At 43.4% G+C, this 13,270-nt stretch overlaps 1 protein-coding gene across 1 annotated transcript in view; it reads left to right on the top strand.

Moving 5' to 3' along the window:
• LOC139222656 (zinc finger protein 236-like) overlaps positions 1–13,270 on the top strand; it is a 41,516-nt gene that overhangs the window by 17,656 nt on the left and 10,590 nt on the right. Inside the window, exons 11-16 of the mRNA XM_070854495.1 lie at positions 2,025–2,407; positions 3,619–3,683; positions 4,244–4,358; positions 5,780–6,851; positions 10,637–10,983; positions 13,091–13,194. Coding sequence (XP_070710596.1) covers positions 2,025–2,407; positions 3,619–3,683; positions 4,244–4,358; positions 5,780–6,851; positions 10,637–10,983; positions 13,091–13,194 — 2,086 coding nt within the window. The remainder of the gene's footprint in view (positions 1–2,024; positions 2,408–3,618; positions 3,684–4,243; positions 4,359–5,779; positions 6,852–10,636; positions 10,984–13,090; positions 13,195–13,270) is intronic.

Raw genomic sequence — 13,270 nt, 5'->3', positions numbered from 1 at the left:
CAGTTCACCGTAATGCCCAGTAGGTGGTGTTACTGCTACAGCCTTCACAGCAGCTGTCGGGTTGGTGCACAGCGGGGCTCTTCAGCAGCTTGGAAACTCTGCAGAATGTCTCAGATTAGTAATACAGAAAGACATCTGTCTTGGGGTGGAGAGAGCACACGTCTGGCTGATTGCTGTCGCCACAGTTCACTCTCATTATGATTTTCCTCTCGTCGTGAACAGAGCGATGGCTCCTCTTCATCCTCTCAGTTCAGAAGTTGTAAGCTTTGACCCCCTCTGTGACTCTGAGGGGAGGCTTGGCCCTGGCCTCATCCGTGAGTGCACACTGTATAGTGAGTGGATCATTTAAAACAGGTGAAAGTTCTGTCACAAAATGATACCGTTAGTGTCCTTGCGTATTTTTAAGCGGGTATACAGAAATCCTGAGGTATCGTGTGGACTGCTCCTCTGGGACACTGTCACACTGTGATGTCTGACACACTGAGCACAACACAAGTTTCATAAACAGATTTTTAAGTTTAAAACTGATCTGTAAAACTTGACTTGACAACTGGACTGAGCACACGTGACTGTGGCATCATGTATGATGTTGATGTAACGTCACATGCACGCTGACCCTGCAGCATTTTATCATGTTTGATGGTGGGATTCTTTACTTCTTGTTGACATTTTCATACAGATGATTATAGGTTGGGAAATTGTGTTTGATTGAGTGGCAACTGGACATGTTCTAAGTCACATGGTTGGGTGAAAAAAGTGAAGTTGTGACAACATTTTGTGACATGTGTGATGCTGAGCTTGATTATGGTTGAAAATAGTTTACTTTGTTTGTTTTTTTGCAGTTTAATACAGGTCTGATAAAGAGCATGAAACCAATGTGAGAGTTTATAGCTTTTGCTAATTTTCAACTCATGTCCCTAGTTGGACTTTTACATGTACAGTGTAGTTACATATGCAGATGTCAATATCATAAAATCACATTACACTACAGATTACAGTAATATACACTTAAAGCACACACACTTATACACCAATAATAGTTTAGAAGACAATCAGCTATAAATGGGTACAGCTCTGGTTTGCTTTTAACCAGCGCTTATCCTTTGCTGTAACAGATTTTCTATATGAAATGAATGTGATTTTAGTTGGTACTGTGTTCCACAGTCCTTTATGGAGGAAGCCTTCACGGTCAGCAGCCACTGACGGACATCAACCAAACATGCAGTTAGGATCTTCGCTGCCTTGCTAGGTGACTCACCTGGTACATAGATGCCCTCTGGGCAGCTTGTATGCAGGTCACTTATTAAACAGAGTGAAAAAGTTGATGCTGTTTTTGGTTTGATTTTACATTTTCCCTCTGTTTGCTCACTTTGCATTTTGTAAACAGTTTTTGTAAACCGAGAAACAGTCCATAGTCACCACATGGTAGCTAATGGGCACTGTTTTTCACTCATACATTCATATATCTCTCCATACTGTACATTTATGTTCACAGTGTAAATATGTATTCATTTATTATTATTACAATATATGTTTATCTACTGTTGCTTATTTTAGTTCTTTTTCTTTTTCTTTCTATTGTTGCTTATCTTGCCCCTGCCTTTGTTGCTGCTGTAACATGTGAAATTTCCTCCTATGGGGGATCAATAAAGTCCATCTAATCTGAATCGACAAAAATCAGCAAATTAAATCCTACATTTCTGAAAGCATTCTTACTTTACAGTACGTCCTCACTCCTGTCTAAAACTTTTGCACAGTACTACATATATACACACACACACACACACACACACACACACACACACACACACACACACACACACACACACACAGACAGTTTAAGCATTCACATCTGACTGAGTGTGTCCATGACTGAGACAGCTGCCTGTGAAGTGATGCAGAACAACAAACTGACGTCATCAGGAGGCGACTCTCGCACCCCAAAGAGCCACAACAGTGTCGGGCGCGTTAAAGAAATGCAGACAGTGGCAATGACACACTGTGAGCTTCTTGCATGTCACCAGTCACGCACCAGTGTGCCAGTCTGATCGCGCCCGTGCACCGCAGCAGCAGCAGCAGCAGTCCGCCGCGCGCATCTGTCCGCGCAGGAACAGACAGACAGACCTGGCGATGATGGCGGACTGTGTTGGCTTCCAAGCGCAAATCGCCTCAATTATAGAGATACTGGCAAATTCGGCGGTGGCGGAGATCTGCAAGCTGGTGGACGATGGCTACGCGGCGCTGCGCTCCCAGATGGACCAGGAGCGGGAGAAGAGCGAGAAGGAGAACGACGCTCTGCGGCAGAAGGTGCGAGAAATGGACGTGAAGATGCGGAGCTACGAGAGGAAGATGAGGAGACGGAGTCAGCGGGAGGAAATACATGCCGTTCATTTTAGGCCACCCGAAGGTAAACAGATGGGGGAGAGAAGAAGGCGGCCGTGGACATGAGCCTTAGTCATGACGTCTGGTTTAGTCATGACGCAGACATGCCCTCATGCATGCAGGTATAATGTCTGGAGGAGTCATGCTAACTGATGGTGCTGATGCACTCAGTACCTGACAGTACATCCTGCCACATGTCAGTGGGTTATATGGCAGGCTGACATGTTAAACTTCTTGGTTGAGTTAGATCATTGCATTTATAGAATAGTATTAGTGTAGTTATAGTTGGTGTTTCTCTGCTGCAGTACTTGGCTCAGTCTGCCTTATGATCATATGTTTTAACATTCATTCAGGGATTATATAATATATAAACACAAAAATGAAATACTGCTTATTGTCTAACTAGGTTTTGACTCTTTAAGGCAAAGCAACAAAATCAGGCAATAAGCATCATGAGCCACCCTCAAGGAGAGAGGAGAGGTTTTTTTTTCCAACTCTATTGCTGTAGAGCAAGTGTTTTGTTGGGTTGAATTCTAGCCAGAGAGATGCAAAAGGTGTAAATCCGTCCGTCTCTCTTAACTCCCGAGTGTGACTCTGTCAATAAGCTCTACGGGCTCTTTCCCCCCTGTGAGCTGATATTACACTGTCGTACCTGTTACTCCATAAATACCGTCAGCACATGGATGGACTCTCACAGGAGAAAAAGCCATTGCTCATGTTGATTATTGTCTGACAGACTGTCTTTCTAACCACGTTGATGTCAAGAGACGCTCATGATTTATCGTTGTTGTGTTCAAACTGAAGAAAACGATTGCTCCGCTTCTGTGTTTGTTACGTACAACATGTGTTTTACTTCAGAACTTCCACAGACATACAGCTGACTTTGATCCTGTAAATTCCCCATAGACTGATATGGTTGCTTTGCGGTATGTTCTTATGACGCATGCTGGAATATGAACAAATGTAGGAGTTAGATGGATGCTTTGCTGTGCACCCATGAGCAGTTTTGGGACACTTTTTTTCAAGCATCTCGTCATTGTTTCCCTCTGCTCTAAACAGCTGATGGTTGTATGTTGTGTTTTTTATACTACTACATCGCTGTATGTCCACTTCTATTGGCATAAGAGAATATGAGCATGAAAGGACAGAGCATTAAAGAAATCAGATGGCACAATGTGACTGTCTGAAGCACTTTAAATCACTATAAAGCACTCTATATCTGTGCTGTTTTTCCAGGACATGACGACCACCAGCCTCTTCTTTCCTCCCCTGAAGACAAACCTTGTCACCGCATTTCCAAGGTAAAGATTTAATCGGCAGAATGTTTTCGCACATGGTCTGTTGTGTCACTTCACGGCTATATCAGGGTGTGTAAGGCATCCCTTCTCCCCTCTGAGCACATAGAAATGAAGCCAGTGCAAAAGATGCACACTCACGAGTGGCCTGGAAACTTTAACCTCTGTGGTGCACTCCAGTAGACCAAGCCACGTCAACACACTGAACACGGCATAGAACAGTTTACAAAAGTGAAATCATGTTATCTAATCTGTAAAATGGATAACATCACATCAGAGATGTCACAACGTTAACTGACACTTTGACTTTCCAAGCTGGAATTCAGCTGCAGGTGGCGATAACTGTGCTGACAGGTGTTTTTTTTCTAGCCTGCAAGTTTAAAAGTTCTCTCTCTCCAGTCAGGCTTAACTCAATGTTTCTAACTTGACATTGTGCATCTCAGGCAGCCAACAGCATGAACCTATTCACAGGTCTGAGTCCGAAGCTCATCCTGAACGAATGAACCTGATGGATGTAGATATGTCCTGTCATGTTCCAAGCTGCTTTTTTTTCCTCTGTATCACAGCAGGAAGAAACCAAGGTGCTGCCACTGGTGAAGCAGGAGAAAGTGGAGAGAGATGACTGCAACCTGGACCTCAAGGTAGAGGTCAACATCAGGGCAGAGTGTGGTCTCTCTACTGGTGAGTGTGGCTCTGTGCATGATGATATTCTTATGGTTTCAGTGGTTCCCCTGGTTTTAATACCAATAAAGCAGAATATGAAGATAAACAAGTGCATCTGGACTTCAGTCTGCTGGTCAGTTTTAATCACAGCAGATATTTTTGTGACAAACAAATTAAAAGTTCACCTGGTAGCTTTCTCTAAAGCTTTTACCCTATCCAATGGCCTTGATCAGGTAGACCTTGAGTGTAGAATGTTCTACCTCGCAATCTGACAGATTTGGAGCAAGAGTGGCCAAATGAGTCAAGATGTGCCATGGTGAAAGACTGTAATGAAAAAGATTTCAGTTTGTTTTTCAATTGAGTTGTACAGGTTATAGGTCACATAAAAAGGTGGAAAAAGTTCTGAAATGATTTATCTTGGTCTCATTTTTTTACATCACAAAAACCTGGCATTTTAACAGGGGTGTGTAGACTTTTTATATCCACTGTGTATATATAGATACAATACATCGTTAACACGTACATAGAATAATAATAAAATACAGAGTGGCTTTAAATCTGGCATAAGTCAGTTTGAGAAATGTTATTGTGAAGTAGAAGCACCTGGGAGCAACAACAACTTAGCCACGAAGGGTTAGTGTGTAAAAATCACCAAACATCTTTTGTATTACTGACTTCAGAGTTCCAAAGTAGCTCTGGCAGCACCACCAGCACACAAACCTTAAGCCAGGAGGTTCATGAAATGCGTTTTCATGGCTGAGCAGCTGCATGCAAGCCTCGCATCATCATGTGCAATACCAAGCGTCAGCTGGAGTGATGTAAAGCATTCTTCAACTGGACTCTGGAGCAGTAGAAACGTTGTCTTTGTAATGATGAGGCACGTTTCACTTTCTGGCAGTCTGATCGACCAATCTAGGCTTAGCGGATGTTTCACTTTCTGGCAGTCTGATCGACCAATCTAGGCTTAGCGGATGCTAGAAGGACACTTCCCACCAGAACGCATAATGCCTACTGTAAAGTTTGGTGGAGGAGAGATGCTGTTTTTGAGGCTTTGTGCTATGCCCTTTGATTCCAATGAGGGCTCTTCTTAATGCTGCAGGATACAAAGAAAATTTGCCAATTGGGTGCTTTGAACTTTGTGGCACCCCTTTGTCAGCACCCCCAACTCTGACTGACTTCCAGTATCAGTTCTTCCAAGTACACTTGCAGACAGTTTTTGAAGGAACTGGGCAGGTAGGTTGTTCCAAACATCTTGGAGAACAAACCATAGATGTTCTGTGGACGTCAATGACTGCATCGTGAAACTTGATAGATAAGGTCCAGCCATATTCTAGGTTTTCTCCAAGTCTTGTTCAGATGTTCCATAAGAGAAGTTCATCAGGGTATTTTGTTTCATCCTGTCTCATTCTGTTCTTCTGTCCCTCTCTGTCCTTCTTCAGCCCTGGAGCCCAGTGAGAACCCTCCCCCCAGTGATCTTGTTCTCGACACCAGTGTCACCAACATCACCTCCTCTGCCACCCAGCCTTCCTCCTCTCCCACTGACGCCACAATGGACCTGACCTGCAGGCCTCGAGCGAAACGTAAAGCCACCAAGCCTGTGGGTAACTGTTTGACAGTCAGCAGTGGGGGGATCCCAACTCCCGAGTCCGCTCGCAGGGACCTTGGAGGGAGCCTAACCGATGGTGCTCTGAAGCCAGAGATCCAGGCAGATGATACTACAGAAGATGAACTTCATCCCTCTCAGCTGTCGGCCCCTGTATCCTCGGAGGAGCCCAGCCCCGACCGCCTCAACAGCCTTGGCCTGGACCTGGCCTGGATGCAGGAGAGGGTCAGCCATCTTGGTGCAGCATATGCAGTAGCACAGCTGGGCTTGGGGAACACAGAAACTGGCCACCCCTCTGCTTCCTTCCCCTCGCAGGGAGGAGGAGACAGTCTAGATGGCCCCCCAACCATGCTCTTCACAGGTGGTGCTCATGAAATTGCTGCTTTTGCCGCCTCCTTCGACATGGCCACTGCCGCTGCCGCAGCAGCTGCTGTCGTAGCCGCGCCACCTCCTCCGCCTCCTCCACCTCCTCCCGCTACAGCTCCTTCTGCCGCCACGACTAACCAGAGGCGACCTTACAGGAGCGGCGCTGCTGCTGCTGCTGCTGCTGCTGCTGCTACTGCTGCTAAAGAACCTGTGGTGTGCACTGTGTGCGGGCGTGTCTTCCCCAGTGCAGCTGCCCTAGAGCTGCACCAACGGGTGCACACAGGCGAGAGACCCTACACCTGCCCCCACTGTGGAAAGGGCTTTGCCCAGCCCAACAACCTGCGGGTCCATCTCCTCATCCACACTGGGGAAAGGCGTTATCGATGTACACTGTGCGGGAAGAGTTTCATCTCGTCCAGCCACCTGAAGCGGCACCGCACAGTCCACACGCAGGAGAAGCCCTACAGCTGCTCACGCTGCGGACAGTCCTTCAGCCAAATGTGTAGCGTTCGTAGACACCGGCAGCAGTCCCAGTGCGGCCTGTAGACTGACCTCTCCAGCAGGTGGATGGCATCTGGAAGTGGTCCTCAAACACTTTTGACTCTGAAGGGTGAATGATTGCAGTCCCTTTTATATGGGAATCCTAGCATCTTACGTCAGCACGAACAAATGAGAAGCAAGACTGTATCCTGTGATATCATGGCACGTAGAGTCGATATTTGTCGTAGATCATAGCACTTACATGTGAAATCTGGTTTAAAGTGGATTTCCCATAAAAGCCTCTCAACCTTTTCTTACTCCTTGTGTCAAACCGAGAGAGGACCGTACAGTGGACTGTAAAAGAGTGCCTGAGACAGTGTTGATAACACTAAACCCATTCATTTGTCATTAAATGATGTTGTTTGTGACAGACTATCTGGTTTATGTAGCTGGTTTACATGGGCTGATCCAGGAGGAGAGGGTCATTGTTTGCAGTGTACCTGCACTTTCCGCTGACCACCAGCTCAAACAGGAAGAACAGAACACCTACAGCTCTATAGTGTTTTAAGTAATGGGTTGACTTATAAAATTGACGTAAAATACGTTTTTATCAGATGTTTAGCACTTGATATTAACAAAAATCTGTTCTTGCCTTATCCTACTGTGATTTCTAAAGCCAGATACTTCCAGCTTCTGTGGTTTGGTTTGGGGCTGCCACTGCAAGATTTTACTTCACGCTCTGCCAAGTGTTCATATGAAAGGATGCAGAGACAGCGTGGCGCTCAGACTGAAGTAACGTTTTTTTTTTGACTGAAAGCAGGGAAAATCTGCTAGCTTGGTTAGCTCGGGGGCGATCAAAAGTGAAACGGCCGCATATTCCAACAACTCCAAAGCTGTCTTACTGACAGCTTTGGAGTTGTTTGTGAAAAAGTAGGAGCATTGCTGTTACTGAACTAAACAGCGATAGCACACAGATTGGGTTGCCACTCTTAAGCCCTGTCATTGCTGTCAATGAACCCCAGCTTGAGATGGGTGACTAACGTGGAACAATAAAGAAATAAGACAGTGTTGGGGTTGTTGGCAGTTTTTTAAAGTTATGATGGAGCAAGCTAACAAGCTAACTACCTCCGTCTGCCTCTAGTCTTTGTGATAAGATACCACATCCTTGGCATCATTGGTTGCCCCGACTTCTTCTTCTTCTCTATCGTTAGGGGTTTAAGGCAGTTGGCTACCGCTATGTCGCATCGCTAGGATATTGCAGTCGAGACAATGGATATGAAAAATACATTATTGTTTTTATTGTACAGCGGTCAAACATCATTGTCACAGTACACATTGTTTGCTGACAAACGGGACATTTTTTGTGAAAATGATTTAAGTTTTTCCAATATGTAGGTTGCATTATGTGGGAATAACAGACATTGTGTTTCTGAGTTCACTTCCATCCTTCGAAATGTTTGTTTACTTAGATGACTTCAGTATAAAAACTAAAGAAGTGCTAAAAGACAAAAGATTCGGGTGAGAGGTCCACATGGAACAACAAGTAGCATCATGTACTCAGCTTTAATCCGTTCAGATATACTTACAGTGTAATATAAGATAAAATAGCATTTACCTATCCAGGGGGAAATTATTGTGCAGCAGTTGCAGTACAGAGCACAAAGGAGACTTTTGTTAAATCTCTAAAGAAGGAGAAGAAAAGCAGTTGGAGTGACAAATGAAATTAAGCTGGGGCTTGCCCAAGGCAAAACCTTCCATCACCGCGCTAGGAAAAGAAAGCCTCTGTCCTGGATCTATCTTTGTACTGTATGTGCAGAGATGACACATTATCCATCTTCTTTTCTGACTGTGGGTTAGACGACAGTGTGTGTATATTCTGCAAAATGTCAGACTCTTCCTTTAAAGCACTTTAAATGTTCCCATTATCATTTGTCATGGGCAAACTGTGGAAGCAGTGCTGATACCCAATTAGTTTTTCATGATGTATTCATCACATATAATCCACCCTGTTACTCATACTGCTACGGTGTCATCACTGAGTGGCCTTCTCCAGGCAGGTAGTTGAATGGTAAATGTTGGCACTTTGTTGAATAAATCTTGTAGTGCAGGCCTGCACCTTCTCATGTATGATTGTGTTCATGATTATGTCTGTCGCACTGATTGTCATTGTATTTATTTACTTCTCATTTCTTAACAGTAGAGGGGAAGGTGTCGTGTGCTGCTGTCCAGAAAATTAACCTCAACATTTGTTTCCAGAACTGGGCAGTGAACATTTTTGTCGGTACAAAGTCCGCTTGATGCAGGCCTGCAGTGTTTAATCCCTCCTCCTCAGCTTTTCACAGTTTGAAGAATGAGGCGTAAGTCTTTTTAATGTCAATCATTCTTTCTTCTCGATTTAAATATCAACGAACAAAGGACTGTAAAAAGATGTAAAGTAAAACTATATATCAGAGAGTTGTGTTTGTATATGTAGGTGTTTGGATGTATTTGGCATTAGCTGTAGGTTGCGCAGCTAAAACAAATATTTTGCCTTTCAGTATTCTTTCATGACATGTTCCAGTGATTTCAAATGTATGGGTGTCATTAAACATGTAAAAGGTTTGCAGTGACCTTAACTGTGCTGTGGGCATCATTTCTGTGCTGTGATCTCATATATAAAGGACTGGACCGTCTCTGTCATGTGGACTGTGGGAATCTGTTGTGTTTTCAGCGGTTCAAATTAAAAAAACAAAAAGACAGGACAGGACGGGAAGATGTTTGTCTTTCAAATGACAAAGTAGAGGAGGTACAGTTTGTAAGAATCTGACTTGCCAAAGAGAAATATGAATAATTAATATGATTAGTATTCATCTTGTTGATACATGTACAAAGCTGACGATCACAAACACACAACACTGTTTGAAGAGTGTGAAGAGAGTGGAGTGCAGGTTACTGCACAGGGTTACTGGTTAGTGTTTGTAGCAGCTAAGAAGTTGGTCAGATGACTTGTCTCGGTCATCCATCTTCACCTTCCAGCCAATAATGAGCCTTAACAGAAAAGCAGGTGTGCTGACTCACTCTTACCTCGGTTTACCAGAAATACCAAACACACAGATGTTGCCTATTGACGTTTTGCCTGTTGTCAAATGACTAGGAACAAATCACGTTGTAATGTGATAGTGAGGGGTTTCCGAGCAGCAGCTCGTAGGCTGCACACACACCCTGGAGGTCTGCAATCACAAGCACAGACACACACACACTAACAAGAGACGAGGCGTGATGTAGGACATAAGACATAAGACCTTTATTTGTCACATACACAGTTATACACAGTATAATGTGCAGTGAAATGTTCTGAGTGCCTGTTTTAGACTGAAACAATACTAAAAATAAAAATAAAGTATAAAATAAGCACACAAAGTGAAACAATAAGAGTAGAAACACAAGAGAAATATATATATATGTGTACATATATATGTGTGTGTGTGTGTGTGTGTGTGTGTGTATATATATATATATATATATATAAGATAGAGATAAATAGGGCTATTTGCAGGTTTTAAGTAAACACAGCAGGTAATTGAAGAATTTAATGTGATAGTAACTGTTCAGATCCACACTCCAATGTAGAAGGTGGCGATACTGCACCTAAGTGTTATTATCAACTGCCAAAAAAACAATAAACGAAGAAGAAGAAAATAGAAGACGAAGAAGAAGAAGCGGAAATTACGTCAATCATTTGCAGCCCAGGCGGAGATGAGAAGCAACTTTAGCCTAGCCTTATAACTGCTCAACATTTAAACACGTACGATTTCACCGCCACTGTAATGCTGTGACCAAACCAGCCAGCGTATTGTAAACCTGCGAGGGGAGTTAAACGGCGTTTTCAGAGCCACGGAGCAACCAGCGACTCGACAACCGCAGGAACAATGTCCAGCCGTTTGGCTTTCCAGACCCAGCTGGCCTCCATCATGGAGGTCCTGGCTAACGCAGCGGTGGCAGAGATCTGTAAGCTGGTGGACGACGACTACGCGGTGGTGAGCTTGCAGATGTCTCAATGCCAGAGAGAGAACAAAGCCCTGAAGAGGAAGCTGCATCTGCTGGAGCTGAAGATGGCCCGGGGAAACGCCGAGAGGAGGCTCCGGGAAAGCGCCATGAACAGCAGCCGACCGAGGGTGCAGGTCAGCAGGCTCCGGGAGTCCTCGCCTCCCTCCGGTAAGAGCCATGTCAGCAGTCTGTGTTAAAAAGTGTGTTTTAAAGGGAATATACACCCTCTGAATGATGCTAATCATGATGAATTCTTACTCCTAAATATCTCTCATCATGTATCTTGATGGGAGACTGCTGTTGTTGTTGTACTGTAGAAAGAGTCTTTGTTAAAATATGTGGCCTTTCTTATAATATTGTAACATAATTTCTTCGAGGTATGGTTCTAAATAATCATTACATTGACATAATTGTCAGCGTAGTACGACTTATGCAGCAGCACCCTCTGCACACTCATCCCCAATGACTTGCTACTATATTAAGGTCAACAATGGCGGTTGTCATGACTATTGCCATCATTCAGAGCATGTTGCTGTCCGCCATCACTTATGACCGCTGTGACATAACCTACCTCAGTTCTATGTATATATACTAATATGTATATACTGTATGTATAAAGACCATATAAATGTCATATTACTTTAGACAATAGAAAAACAAGAGTTGTTTGCTCATAAAATGGATGTGGATTAGAGCTAGACAGGCCAAAATACACGAGCGTATTGCAGTTATGGCAGCGTTGGTGTGTATGTAAAGAGAGAAGCAACAAGAAGTTGCTGTACAGAAATGCCTAACTAGGTTTGAGGTCATTTCGGCCACAGTGCCACCATTCAAGGTTGGGCTGTAATGTTTACTTGTGCACAGCCGTACAGCTTGCTGTGTTTATGTGTGTCTGAAAGTGGCTTCGCTGCTGGGATCATATCATCTCATCTCCTCATAAAAACCTACTCTAAATTTCCACTCAATTTCAATGCCAACTTAAAAAAACACACCTAAATAACTAACATTTAGTAGATGAGATGAAGCTCCTCCATGGTAATAACTGTATGGAGCTAATGAGAGTGTTTATTCATACACACTTCAGCTGCATTTCACAGTATTGATTGATGATTTATGAATAATTATTCATTATTATTAATAATGATGATCATTTTTACCTTTCTAGTAATGATTAAAGGGAGTTTTGTCACACCCCTCATCCTGTCGTCAACAGACTGATGTGGTAAACGAGCATTAGATCCATTAGAGTTCACATTAATGCATAAAACCCAGAAATGTTTCATTTCTGTGTAACCTTAAGAAAGGCAGGAAACTGTGCGTGAATGCTCGTGCTCTATAGCAAAGTGTGTCAGAATCTACATTTTCAAGCTGTTGTGATCACCTCTGAAATCACTGCAGCAGGTTACTGCCTGGCTCTTGCTGCCCCTCTCCTGTTTCCCCTTAACATTTGCAGGGGTGCACTATATGCCTCCAGGCTGCGAAGCTGGTTTTCTGACATCAACACACTGATAGATGATTCAGTGCTGCATCACTGCTGATGAGTCCATTTCAGTCACTTGGTTTGAAAATGTTTGTTTTTACAAGTTTATAGTTGTAATTCTGCTACAGGTTTATATAAAGGTCAAATGAAAAGCACAACATTTTTGAGCCTTGAATGAAACATAGGAAACAGCATCACACTGTCATATGGGTGATTACATCTTTGAATGATGGTTTTGTCCAGCTGATTAAAGCATTGTAACATCAGCAGACAGCATCTGGATTTGTTCTTTCTCAATAATAGTTATATTTCTGTTCACAATTGAACAGTTTGTGTGTTCAGAATCAGATTTCTTTTATTGTCATTGTGCAAAGAAGCACAATGAAATTGAAATTATATATTTATAAAGTGAGAAAGCCGATGGAAACACACTTTTCAGTTACACTATGGTGTTACAGACCTGCACACAGTAAGGTGCACAATATCTGTGGCCTATTGTTCTGTTCTGGTGAACTTGTTGGCAAACAGTTGCCTATTTACACACACACCAAACACAGAGCAACATCAGCATTCACTTGGAGTCCATCCACAAAACATTTCACACCGTCATGTAGTTGATTGTTAACTTAAAATGGTGATTAACATTCCTTAGCAACAGCATGCTTGGCTCTATTTGGAAAGATGACTGTTTAATGGTGGGGAAGACGCACTCCGTTGTGTATTTTCTCATCTCTACTTCCACTGTAGTGACACTGTCAGTATTAGTAAGTAGAAATGTTCCTTGTTTTTGCGTAGATGGTGTGTTTGAGCGACAGATGGATGTGGCTCTGTGGTCCGGCAGAGCTGCTGCAGGGGGCGCAGCTACCGACCGGATCCACTCTGACAGCATCCAGACTAAGGTAATTAACAAGGCGACTCTTAATCCTCTTGTTTATTCCTAATGCAGAAGCTGCATATTGTACATTTTAACATACT

This window comes from Pempheris klunzingeri, chromosome 3 (genome assembly GCF_042242105.1).
Source record: "Pempheris klunzingeri isolate RE-2024b chromosome 3, fPemKlu1.hap1, whole genome shotgun sequence".
Classification (NCBI taxonomy): domain Eukaryota; kingdom Metazoa; phylum Chordata; class Actinopteri; order Acropomatiformes; family Pempheridae; genus Pempheris; species Pempheris klunzingeri.
The sequence above is the reverse complement of the archived record's forward strand: the minus strand, read 5'-3'. Positions and strand labels throughout refer to the sequence as shown.